Source organism: Callorhinus ursinus, unplaced genomic scaffold (genome assembly GCF_003265705.2).
Source record: "Callorhinus ursinus isolate GAN/ISIS: 27379988/994484 unplaced genomic scaffold, GSC_fseal_2.0 scaffold82, whole genome shotgun sequence".
Taxonomy (NCBI): domain Eukaryota; kingdom Metazoa; phylum Chordata; class Mammalia; order Carnivora; family Otariidae; genus Callorhinus; species Callorhinus ursinus.
Window position 1 is genome coordinate 1160957 of NW_027397144.1, and position 22438 is coordinate 1183394.

At 58.4% G+C, this 22438-nt stretch overlaps 1 protein-coding gene across 8 annotated transcripts in view; it reads left to right on the forward strand.

Moving 5' to 3' along the window:
* Positions 1-22438, forward strand: part of DNM2 (dynamin 2) — an 85722-nt gene that overhangs the window by 62792 nt on the left and 492 nt on the right. For 2 of the 8 annotated variants that reach the window (XM_025863331.2, XM_025863332.2), the window contains exons 12-21: positions 755-825; positions 4122-4173; positions 5128-5139; positions 9157-9270; positions 13361-13470; positions 15972-16083; positions 16604-16768; positions 19223-19455; positions 20364-20615; positions 21157-22071. In XM_025863331.2, the coding sequence (XP_025719116.1) occupies positions 755-825; positions 4122-4173; positions 5128-5139; positions 9157-9270; positions 13361-13470; positions 15972-16083; positions 16604-16768; positions 19223-19455; positions 20364-20615; positions 21157-21226 (1191 nt within the window). In that variant the 3' untranslated portion in view covers positions 21227-22071. Of the gene's footprint in view, positions 1-754; positions 826-4121; positions 4174-5127; positions 5140-9156; positions 9271-13360; positions 13471-15971; positions 16084-16603; positions 16769-19222; positions 19456-20363; positions 20616-21156; positions 22072-22438 lie in introns of those variants that run through there. The other 6 variants (XM_025863333.2, XM_025863334.2, XM_025863337.2 and 3 more) reach the window with 3 other exon arrangements.

Here is a 22438-nt window from a genome sequence, read left to right on the forward strand (position 1 = left end):
TCCCTGCTCAGCGGGGAGTCTGCTTCTCCCTCTGACCCTCTTCCCTCTCATGCTCTCTATCTCTCATTCTCTCTCTCTCAAATAAATAAATAAAATCTTTAAAAAAAAAAAAAAGATTTTATTTATCTGACACAGAGAGAGAGCGCACAAGCAGGGGGAGCGGCAGGGGGAGCGGCAGGCAGGGGAGAAGCAGGCTCCCCGCTGAGCAAGGAGCCCGATGCGGGGCTCAATCCCAGGACCCTGGGATCATGACCTGAGCCGAAGGCAGATGCTTAACTGACTGAACCACCCAGGCTCCCCTGCCTTTGCTGTTTTAATGCAGCACTTAACAACACGCCAGGCGCTACTCTAAACATGCTGTGAATTATTTAACCCCATGCAGCCGGGCCTCTTGTTGCCCCTTTCCACTGTTCCGTAACCTGTGGCCAAGGGTCACACCACCAGGCAGGGCCTGAGCGAGACTGCAGCCCAGGTGGTCAGCCCCAGAGGCCGTACCTGCACCCACCACACGGCTGCCTCACTTTGCTCTGTTGGCCCAGTCTTTCTTTCTTGTGAGGCCCTGAAGGTTCAAAGTACCCATGCCCCCTTCCCTCTGCAGATGTACCCCAAGGTATGTATGTGTGTTCCCAGGTCTCCTGCCAGGGAAGCAGTATGGTTCCAGCCCCCCCTGCTGGTGGGTGTGGGAAGGGCTCCCACCATTGCCATCCCCGCCAAGCTCAGCTCGGTGCTCATAGTTAACCCTGCTTTCTTCCAGATTCTCCTTCTGATTGACATCGAGCAGTCCTACATCAACACGAACCACGAGGACTTCATTGGATTTGCCAAGTATGTACTTTTCAGGACAGTGGCCGGTGGGTGGCACCAGTGCCTGCCCTCAGAGCCAGGCCCCAAGGGAGGTGGTCGAGTTGGCTTCCCTCAGCCGACTAGGGCAAGAGGGTCTTTCTGTCGGGGTACTGGGGTGAGACATGGAGCCGCCTGGGGGTATCTGGGAGCTTTCCTGGGCTAGCAGCAGCCCCCATCCTCATTGTTCCCAACACACCTCCTGTGCGCCGACCTCTGGTCAGCCGCCTCGGGAAGGGTGAGGCTGACAGCATGCTTTCCTTCCTGCGTGACTTCTCAGAGCCTTCCATAAACTTTCCCCAGCCTCCCCCATCTGCACTTGGCCCTTTCATGGAGCGTCTCATGGGCTCTGGGCTCCGACTCGGGGCTGCTCTCTGGGAGGTGCTGTCCAGGCCCTCCGTGGCTTCCATCTATACACCGTAGATTCAAAACTGGAACTTTCCATGGCACCTGGACAAGGGGCCAGCGCAGGGATCTCTGATTTGGGCATGATGTAGATGTAAATGCTGGCTGCCTCAAGCATCACTCGCTGACTCCCTCAGCCCCTGGGCCCGCCCTCAGCCAGCTTGGGCGTTATGTAGATTGTTCTGGTGGCTCCTGAAGGTCTTCTTGCCTGAGCCCAGCAGAATCACAGAATCAGCAGTAGCCAGCTTCCTTGCATTCGCTTAGCAAGTATTTCTGGTGTGTGTTCTCTGTGCCAGGCTCTGTGACACAGCAGTGAGCAAGCACAGACCCAGGTCCCCACCCTCAGAGGAAGGTCCCGTGCCAGAGACAGACATGCACCAAACCAGTTAAGACACAGTGCCGTCACTGCTGGGGTCAGGGCTGTGTGAGGCTTGTGTTGAGTCCGGAGGGCCACCTTCTGGCCTGGCCTCGGGGTTGCAGGGAGGCTTTCTTGTGGAGAAGTACCTGTTAGAGCCCAGTGTTGGGCTAGCTGTCTGGACAAGAGGATCTTTCGCTCAGGGGTCTCTGTGCTGGACTAAGCACTTCCTGGGTGGAACATTTATAATTGCACTCAACAGAGTTGGTCAGCTGATCTTTGCTGGGCACTTGGTAGGTGAGTGGAAGGAATGAATGAATGGACGAATGAAGGAGGGCATGATCAGAAGCTGCTCCCCATGCCCAGACGAGCCAAGGGCCCTGGTTGGGCCGTCCCTGCTATGGGAGGGCTGGGGGACCATGACCACGGGCCGCACCGCAGGTGCACCCCCTGCGCCTCTTCCCCCAGCAGCCAGGTGTGTGTGGGCTGAAAACGCTGGTCCCCCTCTTTGGTTTGCTGCTGTTTTCCTCACCTTGATGTCTCTGCTTCTCACACTTCATCCACAGTTCCTTCTCACAATCTCTCCTGTTTTTCCTTTGACCACTCCACTCTTTCCTCTGGATTCCTGGGCCTTCCCACTTCCCCCAGCTGTTATTATACTGAGCAGCTGGTGACCGGGTGGGTATTGCCTGCTGTGTGCCTTTTTCCTGGTGTGTGAACGGGGTCGCCTTGGCTGGGCGCGGGAGCCCAGGGTGCCAGGCTCCGCCCAGCCCAGGCACAAGCCAGGGTCCCAGCCTTGGGGGCGGGGGGGATGTCCCCGGGGTCCCACTGGATAGCCTCGGAGCGCTGTCTTGGAGCCAGGCCCAGTGCGGGGCCTTTGGGGCAGGACGGTGAACAAGCCGCACTTGGCCTTGCCCTTTCAGAGCCCACAGGCTGGACACGTGTTCTTGAGCACTTTGTCACAAGGCAGACAAGAGTTGGAAAGGAGAGTAGGTGAGGGGCTGTAGGAAAGTGGAGCAAGGGATGGGGCCTAGAGAGACCGCCAGGTGACAGTCAGGGAACCCAAACAGTGTTGGAGACAAGGAAGGAAGGCCAAGAAGGAGTGAGGCATGGGGAAACCAAAGCAAGGTGGAGTTGACAGACCAGGCCCCCTTGCCAGGAGGGCCCTGCAGGCCGGGGGGAGGACTTTGGACTCCTTCCCCCCACCGTTCCCCACTCCCTCCCACCCTCCCATCCCCAATAGCAAGACATTCCTGATTGGGTAGAGGCAAGAGAAAGGGGCAGCTACATCAGCTGCCAGGGGAAGGTGGGAGCCAGGAAGCCCCTCGGAAGCAGCACATCCGGGACCTCACTGGCATCTAGCCATCACTGTGTGTGTGTCTTAGTCAGTCCTGTCTCCTTCAGACACTGTTGACCGAACTCCATCCTGTGCTTAGATGTTCTGGGCTGCTTTCTCACTGCCCTCTAAACACAAAAACCAGGGCCCAGAGAAAAAGCTCTATAATGAATTCACTGAATGTTAGGAAAATTGTTGGATAAATTCTTCCCCCGTACTTAATGTTCCAGCCTTTACTGATCTAGGAATAGAAGCCTATTTCCTTAACTCTCTCTCCTCTCTCTCCCTCTCTCCTTTATCCCAACAGCCAGCTTGAACTTTCAGGTACAGCCCCAGAGGCAGCCAGTAAAGGAATGACGCAAGGTGGTTTGCCTTGTCATATTCTGAAAGTTCCTAAAGCAATACGTATTCCTAAAGGAATATCTTATTCCTAAAGCAATACGACAAGAAAAGAAAATAGGATGTCTAAGTTATAGGAGATATCCATTATTTGCAGGTGGCGTTGTGATTGTCCCAGTGGAAAATAGGATGAACAAGGGAGCTGAGTAGGTTCCCACATACAAGACCTGTGACCTTCATCTGTGTGGCACAAACTAGCTACGAAACAGGATAGCTGAAGAGGAAAAGCGATCAGGGACTATAGACAAGAGACCTTAGAGAAACACACCCCATGGACCTTATCTCTCCTCTGCATTGGGCCAGGAGCCATCCAAGATGTTTTCATGGTGGGCAGCTGTCCCATGGTCTGATCTCCCAGGCTGGCCGGCTCTGTGGTCAGAGCCTTTGAAGACTTGGTGCCGGGGTCAGTGATGGGAAGAGAGGGTGGGAAGAAGCCTCAAGTTTGACCCCCAGACAGCCTGGTGCTCAGGTTACTCTGAAGCCACTACGGCCCCCTCCAAGCCACATGGGAGTCCAGCTTCTCAGGCCCCCGCCTTGGAGGCTCTGGGGCCGTTGACCCCTGGAAATAGCTGGTGCTCTTGGGAGTGGCTGAGGTCAAGGCCTCGAAGCCTCAGTTTACCTAAATACATTATCTCGTTGCATGAGCCTGACTCTTTCCCTTGGGCAGCCCCTTGTGCATAAGGGGCTTCTCTCTGCCTCTGCCCTTAGCTGATCCCTTGGCCTCCCCAAGGGGCGGAGTCCCTCCCGCGTGTCGCCACACGAGTCCTCTCTCTGCTTTGTTTTCAGCGCCCAGCAGAGGAGCACACAGCTGAACAAGAAGAGAGCCATCCCCAACCAGGTAGCCCACCCCCCTCAGCCCATAGCTCTACCCTTGGGGCCGATGGGCACTTAGGGACCACTGAGCCCAGTGATGGTGCCTGGCTCGTGGCATATCCTACCAGACCCTTTACCCCCCACTCCCCAGCCTCTTGAGTCTGTTCAGGTTTTGATGTTTCAGGAAACCCATCTTTGAGCTGAAGCTCTGGCACAGGCTGGGGGGCAGATTTGTACACCCACAAGGCCCCGTCTGACATCCAATGCCACACTTAGAACTTGACCCTTGAGAGAGGGGCAGCCCAGTCACCCATGGGTGTCTGCAGACAAATTGGGTTCCCGGTCTTAGCCCCAGAGACTCAGAATCTGTGGGAGGGCCTGGGTGGGAGGCTGCATTGTGATAAGCAGTTCTGGGGAGCCTGAGGGTGCTTTGAGCCCCATACCCGGAAAAGCCCAGAGCCACGGGAAGGGTTTTCTACCTCGATGTCATGCCCCAGCCAGAGGCCTTGGGCATGAACAATATGAACAGCTTCATATATGCCAGTATCAGGTGCCTCTTTTTTTCTTTAAGAAAACACATCATCTTTGCAAAAATTTCTGTCAGTGCCCACCCCGCTTTTCCACATTAGATGGGGTGGGGGTGGGGCAGGGGTGGGGGCTCTGCTATCCTGCACGATTGTAGAGCCCTCTGGAAAAGAAGGATGTAACCACTGCATGATTTTTTGTGCTTGCCGTAGGTAATACATATGTTGTTGCTTTTTTATTTCGGGAGATGATAATGAATTAAATATTAACACCATGAATATAATTAATAGCATGTAATTTTTTTTCTTTTGCTGTTTTTTTCCCCCTGCTCTTCTCTCCTCCCATTTTTTGTGCTTTTCCTGCTTTTTCTCTGTCCCCTCATGTCCCTTACGTTTCTTTTCCTCTGCCTGCTCTTCTGTGATTTACCCACAATCCTAACTTTGCATTTTCAAAGGGGGAGATCTTGGTAAGTACCCACTTAGCGTGGTAGCAAACATTAGAGAACCTGAGAGTGGTGGAGACCCCGCCACCCTGTAATGTCCCTAGAATAACAGAACAACTAAAAATCAAGCTAACCTAAAAACCACCTGCCATGGCCAACGCCTGCCGGACTTTGTGTTGCCCTGGGCGTAAGCCAACTCACACAGACACTAACCTGACCACCATCCTTGTAGGAGGCTCACCCTCCAGCCCATTCCTGACACATTTAGCTAGTTTCCTATAGGTCGGGGATGGCAAATATTCAGCTAACACCTCCCAGGCTTCCCTCCACTCACCTCCCTGGCCAGGGAAGATTTTGCTTAAGTCCTACTGGAACTCGTTCTTGCTGCTGCCGCCACTCCAGTGCAGACATCATCGTGCCGGAATTTCCTCCTTCTGCACTCATGGCAGACATTACTAATGGATCCAGCACTCTTTCCTTTGTGCCTCTCCCCGGCATTTGCCGGAGGTAGGCATAGCTAATCAATCCTGGCATTCTTTCCTGAGCATGCCACCATTCCCCATTCTGTGGCAGATGTGACTAACTGGTCAAAGAATGTTTTTTCCACGTGGTAGCTTTGCACGTGACACCCCTCCAACACCCATGAGAGACATGACTGATTGATCAGGGAACTCTCTCCTGGATGCTGCCACTTTCCTTCTGTCCCCGTGGCAGATACGACGATCGATCAGACTGATCTGTTCCACTTGCTCCATTCTCTTGTATCTGGCCTGTGGCAGACATCACTAATCGATCCTAGCACCCTTTCCGGCTGCGTCCCGGAATTCTCACTAACGTGGCAGCTGCCACGCATTGATCAGTGGGGCCGCCCGCGATGAATGGTATTTGCCATCCCTGTTATAGGGAACACCTCCTCTCCGTGTGTGGCCCAGCCCAGCCCAGTGGGGAGCAAGTGCTTCTCCCATCTGAGAGGTGAGCTGTTTTCAAGGTGCTCACCTCCAGGCGGCGGGCTTCAGCCCCAGCTCTCCACCTCAGAGAGCAAAGCCTGGGCCTCCTTTCTCCGGGATGTTCTCCCACCTCCGGCCCCTGAGGCACTGGGCGCCCCAGCTGCTGCCCTATGGCAGGGATCTTCTGGTGAGCCCCGGAGGTCTTCGCAGTAGCTGAGCCGATCCTGTGCCAGGGCTGCGCTGCACCTGGGGCCTGGAAGGTGCACAGAGAGCCAACGCTGGGCAGGGTTGGGTGGGGGCAGTGGCAGGAGGAATGGCTGGTCCTTAGGCCCGTGGCTCCCATTTTCCCCATGTCGCCCTCAGTGCTCTTTGAACCATTTCCTTCCTCCACACCGCCCAGGGGCCTGCTTCTTGCACCCCAAGAAGTTTAGTCATTTTCCTGCCAGATTCCACGTCCCCAGCCACAAAGCCCAGACCTGCCGCATCCGTCAAGGCTTTGGGGCCCCCAGGTCTCCCAGCCATGGTTTCCATTCCTGCCCCGGGCGATTCAGGCTGAGACCCTCACCCAGGAGGAGGCTGACCCACCCTACCGGCGGGCCCCAGCTTGCTGCTTCCTGCCAGCCACCCGCCTGTGCTGCTCCCGGCGGCCCTTCCTCCCATCCTGGGCGTGCCTGCATGCCTGTCGCTGTGCACCCTGGAGCGTGGGAGCCTGCCTGCCTCTTCTGTCCCCCGCCCCCCTCCTTCTAAGCCAGGCCCCTGGGGCACAAGTCTGGGTTTTGGATGAGGAGGCCCAACTCCCTCGCCTCTAGACTCCGCGCGCGCGCGCGTGTCTGCAGCCCACGGCTTGCACCTCCCCAGCGTGGGATTTTGTCTCTGACCCCACTTGGCTCCCACACAGACAGCTCTCTGGGCAGTTCAAGGGGAAGGGGACCTTGGAGGCTTCTCCAAGTCTACCCAGCAGCCTCCTGCCTCGAGGCTCAGATGTGCCACATTCCCGGCCTGGCCCGGCAGTGCCTCCACCCCGAGGCCACACCGCCCATAGCGTGGCCAGGGCCCTGTCGGCCAGCTCTGCCCGCTGCTCACTGAGGGTGGCGGCAGGTGAGCTAGGCCCCTGAGAAAGCCGGTGGGGCACATCTGCCCCCTCGGGAGCTGGGCTCAGCCCCAGAGTAGAGAGGCCTCACCATGTGAAGATTTCTCTTCTGGGGAGCATTGACCACCTGTGTTCACCTCCTGCTCCCCTTCCCCTGGTTGTCAGTGACTGAAGTTTAAAAGTATCTAATCTGCCTGGCCTGGGCTAAGGCTAAGCAGGCCCCGCCCTGCCCCTTGGGGTGGGGAAGGAAGGAGCCGGTGTGAACACACAGACCCGCACCGCCCTGGGGCCAGGGACTCCTTCCCGGGTCATGTGCAGAATGGCCTCGGGCCTGAGTGTGAAGACCAGCCTTGCCCTCAGCGTGACCAGACATTCCCCTTTGCCTGGGCCTGGGGGCGGGGGGTGTTCCCAGGACTCCAGATGTTCAGTCCTAAACCAGGGTGCCCTGCACGGATGAGCGTAGTGGGGCCGGAAGCCTCTGCCCCCTAGCCCGCCAGGCAGCCCGTGGTTGGGCAGGTGCTTCCTGGTGGCCACAGGTCTCCCCAGTGCTCTCATCGTCACTAGGAAGACTGGAGAAGGGCTGCCAGGTGGGATCCCGTGCTGTCCCCAGCCTGGGAAAGGGCTTCCGGGTAGTGCAGGGGTCCCTGGGTGCACTCGGGCCACCTCCACTTCATGGCCTCTGAGGCTCAGAGCCTGATTCCAGCCATAGGAGGCAGGTGGCCCTGTGAAGATTTGACAGGCTTGGGGACAGGTCAGAGAGCAGGGGATGAAGACCCTCTTGAGACCCACCCATTAGGAAGACATGTAGCCTCCAGAGTCATCCCTGGAGCCCCATCTCCAGAGCTTCTGCCACGCCCCACCCTGAGGGGGGGGACTCCACACCAGTCCTTCCCAGCTGTCCTTGGCCGCACGTCTGTAGCTTGGCCCGGTCTGTTGCTGCCTGGTCCCCAGGCGGCCCTGCCTGTGTCTCCATGTGCTTCCCGCTGCCCTGGGGTCCCCAATCCAGACTGATGGGTAGCTCCGGCCCACACATGCCTCATGACCCAGGGAACATAGGACCATGGCCCCCCAGGCTGCCTGCATATAGCTGTCAGGTGAGTCTTCTGTGTAGGCCTGGGTTCTGCCTCCTACTCAGATGACGGCTGTGGCCAGATGAGCCCCATCTGGGGATCTTCCAGCCAGAACCTTAACGTGTCAGAGAAAAGTAGGCCTGCCCCCGGGTTTGAAGCCAGCACGGGGCATGATCCCCCTTCAGGTTCCCCAGGCTCAGACCTTTGGCCCCAGCCCTCTGGGTGGAAGCATCCCTTCCTCCTAATTTCTGGAAAGAGGCTGTGGGGAAGGGAGCCCCAGGACAGAGACTGGCCACGATCCCTGTTCAGCGCAGGTCCCTTTGCCCACCGAGTGTCCTCCTGAGCTGAGTGAGTTGGGCAGATGAGCCAACAGAATGGGCAGCAGAGTTGCCGCTGCGCGTTGAGCCTCTGCTGGTCAGCCACAAAAGGAGAGAGAGAACCACTCCATTTTGTAGCAGGTTCCTCCAGCCTTCCCTCAACAGCCACCTTCCAGAGGGTGCAAGGGGCGGGGTCTGAGGGCGGCATGGTACCTGGGTCTTGCAGGTGTGATTCCTCCAATGGTCACATCCCATGTGACACACGTATGGGCCCGGGACCTTCCCTGGGCCCCTTCTAGCCAGGCATACCCGTTATTGCCTGCGCGAACAGAACCTAACCCCGTGTGTGCAGGGGGTCTTCCAGGGGTCCGCTCCCTGTCAGCCCTGGGCCTGCGAGTGAGTGTGCGTGCCCTGTGTCTGTCTGCCTGGGCGTCCCATGTTGGTTGCCAGTGGGAAATGCTTAGGGGTGAGGTGGAGTTGGGTTGCCTGGCTTCAGGCTGGAGGTGTGCCTGCCATGGTCCCTCTTCCTTACTGGGGACAAGGGCCCTGGCCACTGCACAGGGGTGGGCCGGGCGGGGTAGCAGGCGCTGTCCTCTGAGCAACACCCTCCCCCCCAGGTGATCCGCAGGGGCTGGCTGACCATCAACAACATCAGCCTGATGAAGGGCGGTTCCAAGGAGTACTGGTTTGTGCTAACTGCGGAGTCTCTATCCTGGTACAAGGATGAGGAGGTGAGTGGCTGGGGGTCAGGACAGTGGGGCTGGGATGGGTGGGTGCTCACTCACTCACTGTGGTTCATTCAAGAAAGGCTTCCTGAGCACCGCCAGTATCCCAGAGCTCCGGCAGAGAATGGTAATGGCCAGGCTGGCCCCCTAGGGGTCCAGCCGGATGGCAGCTCCAACCCTCCAGGCTGGAAGGGAGATGGGGGAGGGGAGCCATCAGCGGGCTAGAAACTGATCACAGCCCCCAGAGTCACAGTGAGGCATCCCTGGCTCTCAGTGTGGGCAGGGCCCGAGGTCAGGGGCTCAGGCTCACAGCCAGGCTGCTGAGGTGCTGGGCTTCCAACATCTGCAGCCTGCACAGGCTCAGCCGGGCCCGTAGCCTCCTTAGGCCTCTGTTTCCCCATCCACGAAGTAGAGCGGAATGGGCCCCATAACAGGCCTAGCTACAGTGTCTTTCGAGCGGTGCGCAGGTGCTTGTCCTTATCCAAAGGACGTGCGGAGGCCTCTGGGAGCACTGACCGGGGGAGTAGCCCGCAGGCCGCCTCATACCGCAGTCTCCGTGACCCTGTGGGCAAGGGCTGCGAGTCCAGCGGGCAGCCTCGGGCAGCGCCGCTCTCTGGGTCCCTTCGCCTCCACACGGGCCCATCCTCCCGTCCCGAGTGGCCCATCGCTTTGCTTCGTTCTCTTAACAACATGGCCGCGGCTTAGTGGCCCCGGAAATGATGCCGCCCCAGGGTGACTGCCTGTTGTGCTGTTGTGGGCTGGGCTGGCTTGGGAGGGTCACCAGCGAGGTGCACTGTGTTTCTCTCATCTTCCTGGGCCTACAGGCTCTCCCCGTTGGCCGGGGTGGTGGTAGGTGTCTGACAGAGGCCCAAGGGAAGGCATTGACAAGTCTGTCTGAGGGCAGGTGGGGATGACGCTTTTGCATTTTCACGCTCCTCCCACCCTCGTTGTCTGAAACCCAGTCTGCTCTGGTGCATCAGCTGCCAGGCACGCCGAGGGCTGGTCTCCACCTTGGGCCCAGGCCTCTCCGCCCAGGGCGGGAGTGCCAGCCTTGGCCACAGCCTTGGGCAGCTGTAGAGGGACTTCTGGGCCCAAACCCTGTCCCAGCAGTTCGTCGCCAGTCCAGCTTTCAGAGCTCCTTTCAGCGTAGGAGGGGCTCCTTCATTTTCCCGTCGTGTGGGGGTTGAGAGCAGGAGCCCCAGACCCTCCTGTGGGCCCAGACCAGAGGCACGGAAGCGCCCGCCGGCAGTAACGAGAACCAGCAGGCCCGTGAAAGGGGCCCTGTGTGCGCCCCAGACACAAAGCAGGCTCAGATCGGGAGGGACCCTCAGAGTTACACACGTGGCCGAGACCCCCCGACGACCAGGCCACCTTCTCAGAGACCCCTCAGAGAGGCAAAACATTATTTCTTTATTTTGAAAAACCACCGAGAGGAAGCAGTTCCAGTGTGGGGTAGGGATAGGGGACTGATTCAGCCAAGAGCCCCCCGACCCCTCTGCCTCGCCCTGGCACCTCTCCTCCCACCCAGGCCCTTTTGTGGCTCCCCCGTCTTTTGTCCAGGTCTCCGCCCCAGTGGGAAGCAGGGCGGTGGGTGCCGACACTCACCTCCGGGTCGGCCTCGCTGTGGAGGCGGCAGCAGGTTTGGGGGGTGCAGGTCCTGACGCGCCGCTTGCCCGAGCCCAGCCTAACCAATGTGCAGACTACTGTACACATTCAGAGCCCCCTGAACAGGTAGTCTGAACACTGGGTTGGCGGGGCCGGCTGTCCATCCTGCAGGCCCCCCAGGGTGGGGGGAGGGGGCAAGTAGGGCCACCGCGCCCCGGCCCCTCGGAGCAGGCGAGGAGGCCACTGCCTGCGCCGATCCACTTCGTCTCTTCTGACGTGGCATGGCTGGGGCCGGCTCGCATCTGGAGAAAGTTGTGGGTTTGCAGGAAATCCTAAGGAGGGGGTTGGGGAGCGGGTGGGCGTGGGCGGGAGGGAGGGTTTGGGTCCGCGGCCTGTGTGTGCCGGCGAAGGTCTCTTTGGGGGTCGGGTGGGGGCGGGGTGCGCGCGCGGCTCTGCGGCTCTCTGTGTGTTTGTGCTCTGTGTGTGCGTGTCAGCAGCACCAGGAAGGCAGTCGCTGCGCTCTGGGCGGAATCACACTATAAACAGTTCCAGATGTGGCGTCTCGCTCAGGGCCCACAAGGGCTGTGACTCAGTTACTTGGCCTGGCTGGCCGACTGGAAGCTTCCTGCCTCCTGACACAGCAGGGTGGGGGCAGCAGAGGCCCTTCCACCATCTTACAGTCGGGGAACCTCTGCCCCGGCCCCTTCTAAAGCCCCCAAGACTTTTCTTGGGGAGGTTGGTGGGGCCCTGGGCCTTGCCTGGAGCCTTTCTTTTCCACCCTCTGTCCTTGGACTCCCAGAATGCAGCCTGAATGGGGGTTTCCCGGCTCCATGGCCCCCGGGCCCCTCTTCTGCCCCTCACTGCAGCTCGGCCGGAAGGAGCACTCTGCCCTGCTTCCTTCTCTGCCAGAGCCCAGTGAATGGACTCTGGAGCCATAGGCGTGAAAGACACACACACAAAAGAAAACCCTAGTAGTGCCTCATACACTCACCTTAATCTTCACCTCACACAGGGAGGGCAGGACCCCTGTCCCCCTTTGACAGATGAGGACACTGAGGCAGAGAGGGGCAGTGGCTTGCCCAAGAGCACATGGCCAGGGAGGGGCAGAGCCCATCTGAGCTCCTAAGGCTGCAGGGCCAAGCCCATGCACCAAAGTCTGCTGCTCACTCCTGCCTCTCTTCCTGTCGTCCTGAAACTTGGAGCCAGTCCCCACCTGCTAGGGAGCCCCTGGCCCCCTTCCCCTCAGTCTCTGTGGCTGTTCCGGAATTTGGAGGCAGCAGCACATTGGGCTCTGTTCTGGGGCCTTCTGGTACACAGGGACAAAACAGGTGAAAAGTGAATTCCTGGGTGAGGCCCGGACGTAAAAGAAAGGGTGATGGGCAGAACCTGGCTTTGGGGCACATGGACCTGGCTTCTGAAGTCCCACTGTGGCCCACTCCCCCTGCCCTGTGGCAGCCACCTTCCCTCTCTGAGCGCAGCGCTTCCCTGGCAGAGATGGGGGAAGGTCACTGGAGCGACTGTGGGTCAGGTGGGCCTGGGAGCCAGGGGATCCTGATGCACCCTGATACTGTTCTCTGGTTTCCTGATGTAGAAAACTCATTAATGGCCCCCCACACACACACGCTGTCCCCATGGGGAGGTCTAAGATGATGCACCTGCAGGGGCCCCGCCCCACGCTGGGGGTACAGTAGGTGCTTAGCCACTGTCGGTGAGTAAACGTTGGCTTCTGTGACCCACATCCTCCCTGAGCTGCTTCCCTGGCAGTCATCAGGACTGAGTGCCGGGCACTCAGTGGGCACTTCCTGAACAGGACTGCCCTTAGGAAGTGAGTGACACTTCTGTGGCCTTGGAGCTCAGGCATCACGTCGAGGGGCCTCACTTTTCAGCTCCAGGAACTTCTGAAGCTGATGAATTTTAAATCCCAGCCCCACCCCTGAATCATTGCCTGCCCCCACTTGGCCTCAGTCTCCCTCTCTGTAAAATGGGATCACAGTGGTAACTCAGTTACAGGCTCATCGTGAAGATGAAGTAGTTAATGGTTTCATTCACGCAACCTGGTGGAGAAGGGGTTGGATTCTGGGTAGAATGAGTGAGAGCTGGCCAGTGTCGAGCATCCACAGTGTGTCGGCAGTGAACAAAAGAAACGGGAGTCCCTGACCTTGAGTAACTGACAGATCAGGCCGGGTGACAGACGGTAGCCTAAGTCCATGAGCAAGATGATGTGGTGTGTCCAGTTACATGAGGGGAAGTACCAAGAGGAGGAGGAGGATTGGGGGGCGGGGTGAGAGAGAGAGCAAGCAAGCAGGGTGAGGACAGGTCAGGCCTCTCCAGGAGAGTCCCCTCTGCCCAGAAACCTGAAGGACGCATGAGGGAGCCATGTGGGCATTGGGAGGAGGAGCATTCCAGCAAAGGCCCTGGGGTGGCATCCAGCCCAGGGCATCCTCAGATCCTGTTAAACAGTCCGTGGTGACCCCTCCCCTTCCACCCTCAGGAGAAGGAGAAGAAGTACATGCTGCCTCTGGACAACCTTAAAATCCGCGATGTGGAGAAAGGCTTCATGTCCAACAAGCACGTCTTCGCCATCTTCAACACGGAGCAGAGGTGAGGGCCCGCCGGGCCAAGGTCACTGGCCTCATTTGGTCATTCAGCGGCATCCACTGAGTGCTTTCTGCAAAAAGTCCCTGCCCCGGGATCTCATGTTCTAGAAAGGGAATCAAGTAAGAGGCGGAAAACTGCTATGGGTGCTTCCAGCGTGTGGGCAGGGAGGAGGATCTCTGGACAGAGATGATGAGGTGAGGTGGGAGCCATAGAGGGTTCTGAGCAGAGGAGGGACTGGCCCTGGCTTGGGTGTTCACGGGCGCCCCCCTGGTGGCTGTGGCGGGGGGCACAGTGGGGGTCAGGCTGGAGCTGGGAGACCAGGGCTGATTGGGTGGCACTGGTCCAGGTGGGAGATAGTGGGGGCCAGGCCCAGGTGGGGCTGAGGACGAAGAGGAGGAGGCGGCCTATTCTGAGAGTCAGAGCTGACCAAACTCCTGGTGGATATGGGTGCAAGAGAGGAAGGCGTTTCCTGGGGACCCTGCGCACCTGCAGGGACCGAGCTGCCCTCGCTGAGATGGGGAAGGCAAAGGCAGAGTAAGCTTGGGGATGGTCAGGGGCTGGGTCTGTGCCACACCGAGGGAGAGAGGCCTGTGAGACACCACGTGGGGACGTCGGGGAGGCAGCTGTGTAGGTACAAGAGTCTGGTGTTCTGGAACGAGCTCCCGGCAGGGTGTGAGCTGGGGCGTTGTTACTGCAAGGCAGCGTTCAAAGTCATAGACGGGGTGAGACCCCTGGGTGAGTGTAGACAGAAGGGCCCGGGAGGCCCTTGGTGAATCCACCCCCACGGGCTTTGTGGGGAGACGTTAGCAGAACCAAAGATGCTTTTCTCAGCTTGGGAAGAGGCCCAGCTCTGGCAGGAGGTCCGAGAGCAGGAGGAAGGGCTGAGCGTGGACACATCCTCCCTGCTCCCCCAGGACCACCCTCCCCGCTGCCCGTCGCTCCCATGCTCCCGTCGGTTCGAGGCAAGCCTCATGTCACGTTTTATGTAAGAATAGCTCAATCCAGCCTTGTTCTGGGCTGGCTGAAAGCTCTGGGGCCCGCTTTGGCCATCAGCTGGCTCCAGAAATCTCTGTATCTCTTCGGCTTCCCCATCTCCCCTACCTAAGAAGCCCGAGGGCACGTGGGAGAACCTGGGCTTTGGCCTGGGACAGGCCTGCTGGGAGGCTCTTCCTTGCTGCGTGCAGGGCAGCTGCCCCACCTCCCTGGCCCCTGATCCCCTGTGCAAGGGGGTGAAGGTCGTACCTAATGTAGCATTTAGGAGTGAGCTTAGGAAAGCCAGAATAACAGTCATGGAAACAAGATGGACGTTTGGGTTTTCTACGGCTTTACCCTCCAGGGCAGGTGGGGCGGCTCCACAGGCTTCCAGGCCCAGGTGCTCCTACTCCTGAGACCGCCTCCTCCTTTTTCAAGATGGCTGCCCAAGGTCCAGCCATCATGATGTTGCAGGCAATCCTAGGGAGGAGGAGAAGGAGCAACGAAGGCATGCCCTTCACTCCCTGCGACTCCTTCCAGAAGTCTGAGGGCAGCCACTCACGGACTGCTAGCCGGCCGTAGCTCTGTCACGAGGCCGTGACTAACCTCAAACTCCGATCTCACACAGAAGCTTCGGGCCGGCTTGGCCGGCTTGGCCACACCTGCCTTGTGGGACAGTTTGGTGCGTGTGTGGCACAGATCCTGGCCTACAGAACACCGGCCATGAACAGCGTCCATCTGCTCTTCCTCCTGCCTGTGGCTCTGAGCCTGCCTTCTGCTCGCAGACCCACACTCACCCAGCAGCTCACATGGGAGTCTCAGTTGTGTCCTTGGACCGCTCAGTAGCCCTCCGTCCGCCCCGGCCCAGCGCTCAGAAGTTGGGGCACATTCTAGACCTATACTGTCCGATGCAGTAGCCACTGGCCTCATTCAGTGATTTTAAATGTAAATTGACTGAAATAAAATGCAATCCAAATGAACTGCCTTCGTCACCCTAGCACTATTCGTGGTGCTCACAGAGAATCCACCTGTGGCTTCTTGCTACCACAGCTGACAACATCAGTTGAGAACGATCCTGCCATCACAGAATGTTCTTTCGGACAACTTTGCTGTCACCTCCCTGAAAACACCTTGCTGGGAGCTGCCCAACCAGGGGTGTTGAGGGACACCTGCCCTCTTCTGAGAGTATCTTTGGCAGCCTTTGGCCCCCACAGGAGAGCATGAAAGAGGAGCAGTTTCCAGGGAAAAGAGAGGCATTGACTAAAGCCCAAAAACAAAACCCCGCGATGCTGCTAGATGCAGATGCTCGCTGAGCACATGCTCTCCCCTCGGTACGGTTCTGGATGCTGTAGGCACTGACTTGGTGCTCCGTCAGCCCGACAGGATGCCAATGCTACTGCCATCCCAGGGGTCAGTTTGTGCCTGGGTCAGGTGTGAGTCCCCGTCCATCAGAGCCCAGAGCCCACGCTCCAGCTCCTGCACCCGCCAGGCCCGTGGGCAGGGTCAAGAATGTGCCTCTTCTCTCACTGCAGGAACGTCTACAAGGACCTTCGGCAGATTGAGCTGGCCTGTGACTCCCAGGAGGACGTGGACAGCTGGAAGGCCTCGTTCCTCCGAGCCGGGGTCTACCCCGAGAAGGACCAGGTGAGGAACTGCACTGCCTGGCCGATGCACCTTGGGCTGAGCTGACCCCTCCTGGGAGAGGAAAGGGTCCAGTGTCTCGCTGGATAGGTCATTTCCAGGCACGTAGCCTGTACTCTTGAGCAAACAAAGGAGAAAGGGGGAGAGGGTTCTGCCATCAGGGCCCAGAAGATTCTCCGACTAAAGCCAAGGCCAGGGAGATACATGGCCTGGGATCCCATCTGTTTTGTTCGCTGTCCTCTTGTCCTTGAGGTGGAGTGAACATGGCTGCCCTCGGCCCCCAAATTAACATGTACCCGTCCCCAGGTGAGAAGGTCTAATTGCCATAGGCCATGGTCACCCCAGGTCCAGGCAGCGCAGGCCATGGGCAGGCAGGGCCCCACAGTGTCGACCTGGCCATCGGGGGCATCCCCAGAAAGCTGGTATTGGGCAGGACAGGGCAAGCACTTCCCAGAGAATGGGGGCTCCCCACTCTTGCCCCAGGTCACGATCACCCCTCACCATCTGCCCTCTCCCCTTATAGGCAGAAAATGAGGATGGAGTCCAGGAGAACACCTTCTCCATGGACCCGCAACTCGAGCGGCAGGTGGAGACCATCCGCAACCTGGTGGACTCCTATGTGGCCATTATCAACAAGTCCATCCGCGACCTCATGCCAAAGACCATCATGCACCTCATGATCAACAATGTGAGTGCACGGCCCCCGCCAGGGCCTGCCCATCACAGGGGAGGGGGCCGGGGCCGCCACAGCCAGATTTGGCCTGAACACTGTTGGTTTTTGTTTTTAAAGATTTTATTTATTTATTTGAGAGAGAGGGAGGGAGAGCACGAGCAAGGGGAGGGGTAGAGGGAGAAGCAGACGCCCCGTGGAGCAAGGAGCCTAACGCGGAACTTGATCTCAGGACCCCAGGACCATGACCTGAGCCGAAGGCAGACACCCAACTGACTGAGCCACCCAGGCGCCCCGAGATTGTTTGTATAAAATGTCAAATTAGAGAGAGTCACTACCTTTTTAACATCAGAATCAGGATTCTCAGCCTCTCTTGGCAAATTGGAAGGTGCAGGCCACATGGGGCTCACTCCCATTTACATAGGTACTTGAAGCTAACACCACACGACTACACTTCCTCTGAATTTTTTTCAGCCTTATAATAGCCTTAGGAGAGGGATTGCTGTCATGTCCATTTTATAGACAGCACACGAGGCCTGGCAGGGTCAAGAAACCTGCCCCGAGTCACTCAGAAGAGTGGGAGGTGGGATTAAAACCCAGACTGAGTATGTCCCGAACTGTGGCCTTCTGATGGCCTGCAGCCCAGCCCACCTTCACTCGGGGGCATCACATGCCTCCCCCAGGGCTCCCGAGATGATCAGGGCTTTAGGCTCCTCTTTGGTGAAATGCAGCTATACTAAGGTCTCCCACTCTAGGTTGCTGGGAGGGTGCGGGGGGCCTCTTATCTCGGGCCTTCAGCTCAGCTAGGCACTCAGGAATCTATGTAGACCAGGTCTGGCTTATGTCGTGCCTATAAAAGCTCTCAGTGTAACAGGGTCTAGAGCAAAAGTCCCGAATCCCTCTTCTTCACTATGTTCTTCACATTCTCCTTCGGGATGAGCCGTGCTAAGTTTCATGGGTGTGCTGGTCTGTCCCTCGCATATAAATGGGACTTATGATATACTTGCTTCTGCCGCTATGAAATTTAAAATACATACGTGGTTTGGCTCCAAAGGTCTATTTGCAGGAATTTTTCCCACAGAGACCTTTGCCCATATTCAAGTTGAGCACATACATGCTTATTATTTTAGTACTGTTGTGTAGTGGCCAAAGATTGGAAGTTTCTGTCCCCTTAGTGGAATCCATTTAGTACCTAACTATTCTATCAAAAAGAAGAGGAGAAGGATTTCCGGGTTGATACTAACTCTCAGTCATGCAGTGGAAAACTGTGGAGCGTAACAGAATGTACAGGAGGGCTCCATTTGTCTAAAAGGGGAGGGAAATGAACTCTCAAGCCTGGTTATTTTTGCAGGTGCTGAAAGTTCATCTGGGAAAAGTCAACATCTATTCTTAAAAAAGACAATGGTAAAAGGAGTCTTTTGTTATGAGTCTGTGTGTTTCAGTCTCAAAACCACTCTTGCCCTGAAGGGGAAAGCTCGGAAAGCATCCCCTCTAAAATCAAGCACAAGCTGGCCATCTCCACTTGTGTTTAAAACCTTCTTGAGGGGCGCCTGGATGGCTCAGTCAGTTGAGCATCTGGCTCTTGGTTTCGGTTCAGGGCATGATCTCGGGTCCTGGGATCAAGTCCCACGTCAGGCTCTACGCTCAGCGGGGAGTCAGCTTGGGGATCCTCTCTCCTTCTGTTCCTCCCCCCTGCTCACACGCATTCTTCTCTCCCTCTCTCAAATAAATAAATAAAAATCTTCAAACAAACAAGCAAACTTTCTTGTAGAGTTACTAGCCAGTACAATTCAATAGAAAAATCATTTAGAGGTGTGAAACACTGAAAAAGAATAGGAAAACTTGTTCCTAGTTGGAGAAGCTCCTGGACACATGAACAGGTACCTAGAAACTCCATAAAAGTAACTGAAAAAACTCCTGTATCCTGTAGGAGGTTTTAGGAAGGAACAAATTATAAAATTAACAGAAACTAGGAGTTTTTTAATGAAAGCCAACTTGAAGACAACAAATGGGAGGAAAGACAGCTGTAAAAGAGGCAGGATTCGAGTTTAATAAGTGTCTTGTGGAATGGTCTGGAAGGACACGTGAAGGGGCCCCCGAGAGACTCGGCAGACAGCTCATGTGCATTTCAAACATCGTACACATCGCACAGTAAAGTTAAAGACCAGACACCCTGGGGCGCCTGGGTGGCTCAGTTGGTTAAGTGACCGCCTTCAGCTCGGGTCATGATCCCAGGATCCACAGGCTCTCTGCTCAGCAGGAAGCCTGCTTTTCCCTCTGTCACTCCCCCTGCTTGTGTTCCCTCTCTTGCTGTCTCTGTCTCTCGATATGTGTTAATTAAATAAATAAATAAAATCTTTAAAAAAAAAAAAAAAGACCAGACAGCCCACCCAGTGTGGCGGATGCTTCTGCAGCCTGTCATAACGGCAGGTGTGGGGGGACGCCCTGACCTCTCTGCCCCTTGCCCCCCAGACAAAGGCCTTCATCCACCATGAGCTGCTGGCCTACCTGTACTCCTCGGCGGACCAGAGCAGCCTCATGGAGGAATCGGCCGACCAGGCCCAGCGGCGGGACGACATGCTGCGCATGTACCATGCACTCAAGGAGGCCCTCAACATCATCGGGGACATCAGCACCAGCACCGTGTCCACGCCTGTGCCCCCGCCCGTCGACGACACCTGGCTCCAGAGCACCGGCAGCCACAGGTCTGAGAGGCCTGGGCGCCTGTAGCCTGCAGAGGCTGCTGCCCGCCGGTCCCCCCATGTGTCCTGTCAGGGCCCAGCCCAGGGGTGGGTGGGGTGAAGGGGCCTGAGCCATAGTGGTTGCTGCTCCCCAGCCTGGGCCTGAAGTGACAAGGAGAGAGAAGAAGCGTTGGGCGGAGGGCCCATCTGACTCTTGGTGTTTTCCATCGGTAAAGCCCAAGCAGAAGCCAGAGAGGGCAAGAGGCCGGGGCAGCGGGGGCCATGGGGTCATCATTCTGGAGCACAAAGCGCAGACGAGAATGGCAGGTTGGGGAGGGTCTGCAGCAGCAGCTGGAGGGCATGACTGGCCTGTCCCCAGCCCCCCCAACCACCTCAGAGCCGGCGGGTGGAAATGAGACGCTGGCATGGCATTGCAGAGCCTTAGGCAGGGACACCCGACCAGTGACAGGGCAGGTGGCGGGAGGACAGAGAGTGGGTCAGGGGAATCTCCTAGAAGGTACCGGCCCTGCCGAGGCCTCAAGGAGCCATGGAGTTACTTAGGGAGAGGGAACAGCGGGTGCTCCGGCCCAGTGGGGGAGCCTGTGGGGTACCCAGGGCAGGGGTTTGAATGAGGGTGGACTGGAAGAGGCAAGGAAGCCGGCAGGCCCGGGCAGGGCTGGTGAGAGGGAAGTGGCCCTGGGAGTGAGGTCGGAGGGAAGCAGGAGCCCCTGGTGGCTGAGCAGAGGCACAGGTAGGCCCTGGCGCAGGTTTTAGGTGGGGGCACAGCCACGGCTAAGCAGGTGACGGTGGGGTGGATGGAGGGGCCCCAGCCAGCGCCACACCCCGGCCCCCTCGGGTTTCCATAGGCACCCCGGCAAGGCTGGTGCTCCCCACCCCCCTGCTCCGGCTCACACGCGCTCCTTCCTTCACAGCCCCACTCCACAGCGCCGACCCATGTCCAGCGCACATCCCCCGGGCCGGCCGCCAGCAGTGAGAGGCCCGACCCCAGGGCCCCCTCTGATTCCCGTGCCAGTGGGGGCAGCAGCCTCCTTCGCCGCACCCCCCATCCCGTCCAGGCCTGGACCCCAGAGTGTGTTTGCCAACAACGACCCCTTCTCAGCCCCGCCTCAGGTCCCATCTCGGCCGGCTCGGATTCCACCCGGCATCCCCCCTGGAGTGCCCAGGTAAGGCTGGACGCCCCCCTCACTGCCAGCGCCTTGCGGGGAATGGAGTCTTCATCTGCATGTGGCTGGTGTGAAAACTAAGGCCCAGAGAGGCCAACTTGCTTGCCCAAAGTCACAGAGTGGTGGAGAGTCAGGGTGACTCCGTTTCCCAGGCCTGGCCTCTGCCTGAACGGGCGGCCCACCACACAGATTGGGACTCCTCACGTGGGGCCCCTTCTCCTAGTTTTGACCTTTGTTTCCTTACTGAGGACACACGCGTGAGCCATCGCACACCCCTGCCCTCCCTCACCCTGCCCTGCAGGCCAGGCTCCATTTGCCACCCTTCTCCCATGAGAAACCCAGGGTCCGGGCTGGGCGGGGACTCAGGCGGGGCCCCACAGCTCTAGCTCCTCCGTGGCACTCTAGCAGCTTTTGAGGCATCCGGCATCAGGCAGCACCCTGGGGCGGGGGCGGGGGGGCCTGGGCCCCCTCCCTCGTCCTGCTTAGGGCCTCACTGCCATCTCCCCCTCCCCCTCCCCGTCTGTCTGTATTCTCTTTGCAGCAGAAGACCCCCTGCTGCGCCCAGCCGGCCCACCATTATCCGCCCAGCCGAGCCATCCCTGCTCGACTAGGCTGTGGGGGGTGGGGGGCGTGTTCTCAGGGGGTTTTCACACACCTGCCGTGCAGGAGCTTCGGTGGTCTGGGCCCCTCCACTGCCCGTGGCCCTGTCATCCACGTGCCAGGACCAGGCTCCCTGTGGGCAGCCCCCTGACTCTTCCCTAACCTCAGCCCCCATCCCCAGCTGGACACAGCACTGAACGAAGGGGCCCTGGAGCCCCGGGTCAAGGGCGGGAGCTGGGGTGTTGCACTTTGGGGGATGGAGCCACAGGGTAGCAGAGGAGGGAATGCACCCTGGGCGCCCTCTCTAATGAGGATTCAGGCTGGGGCCGGGCGGGGGGACTCACCTGGGGCTTCTCTGGCCAGGAAAGCCTGAGACCAGGCCTTCTGGAAACTGGGGCAGCAAGAGTGCCTGTACCCCCAGCCCTTCCTGGGGCCCAAGGAGCATGTCCACTTCTCAGCAGCGGGAGCTCCAAGCAGTGAGCCAGGCCCAGCAGGCCCCACGCTGCCCACCCTGCGAGTTGTAAATATTCCTTCCTTGGCCGTATTAACCACACGGCCGAGCCTCGGCTGCCGGAGGTGCCTTCGCCGGGTCCGGAAGCCTCCGTCCTGCCGGCCTCGCTCACTCCTCCCTGGGTCCCCTCCTCCTAGGTCCCCAGGGTGGCTCGGGCTCAGGGCTGAGTGAGTGGGGAGGCTTTGAGGGGCTCCTGGCTCCCACCCAGGCCTCTCCGACGGGGTGGGCCCCAGGTGGCCCATCGCCGAGCAGACCCTGCTCGCTCCTTGCTCGGTTTGACCACTGTAAGTGCCTGCACTCTGTATCCTATTAATAAACTAAAATAAAGGGAAGAAGCTTCTGGTGGCTGCTGTGTGGGCCTTTTGTGTTGGCGTTCAGGCTGAGCATGTGGACTGCTCGCCTTCCCCTGGCAAGCCTCTGACAAGGACCCCACCTCCCCTCCTACCGTGGGCACGCTCACACCTCACTCCTGGGGCTCTGCTCTTGGGGAGAGCACTTCTTCCAGAGGCAACCATGCTCTAGAGGGAAAATCTCTTGCTTTCCTTAACACGTCAGCAGGGGGGACAAATGTTCGCCACTCCCCCTCCACACATACTAACCCAGGGGCCTGGCTGTAGCCCCTGACACAGGCCTGGGGTGGGCAGCAGAATCACACAGGGGAGAGGAAGCCCCGGCCCTCCACCCCACCACTGCTGTGGTCAGGGCCCCCCTT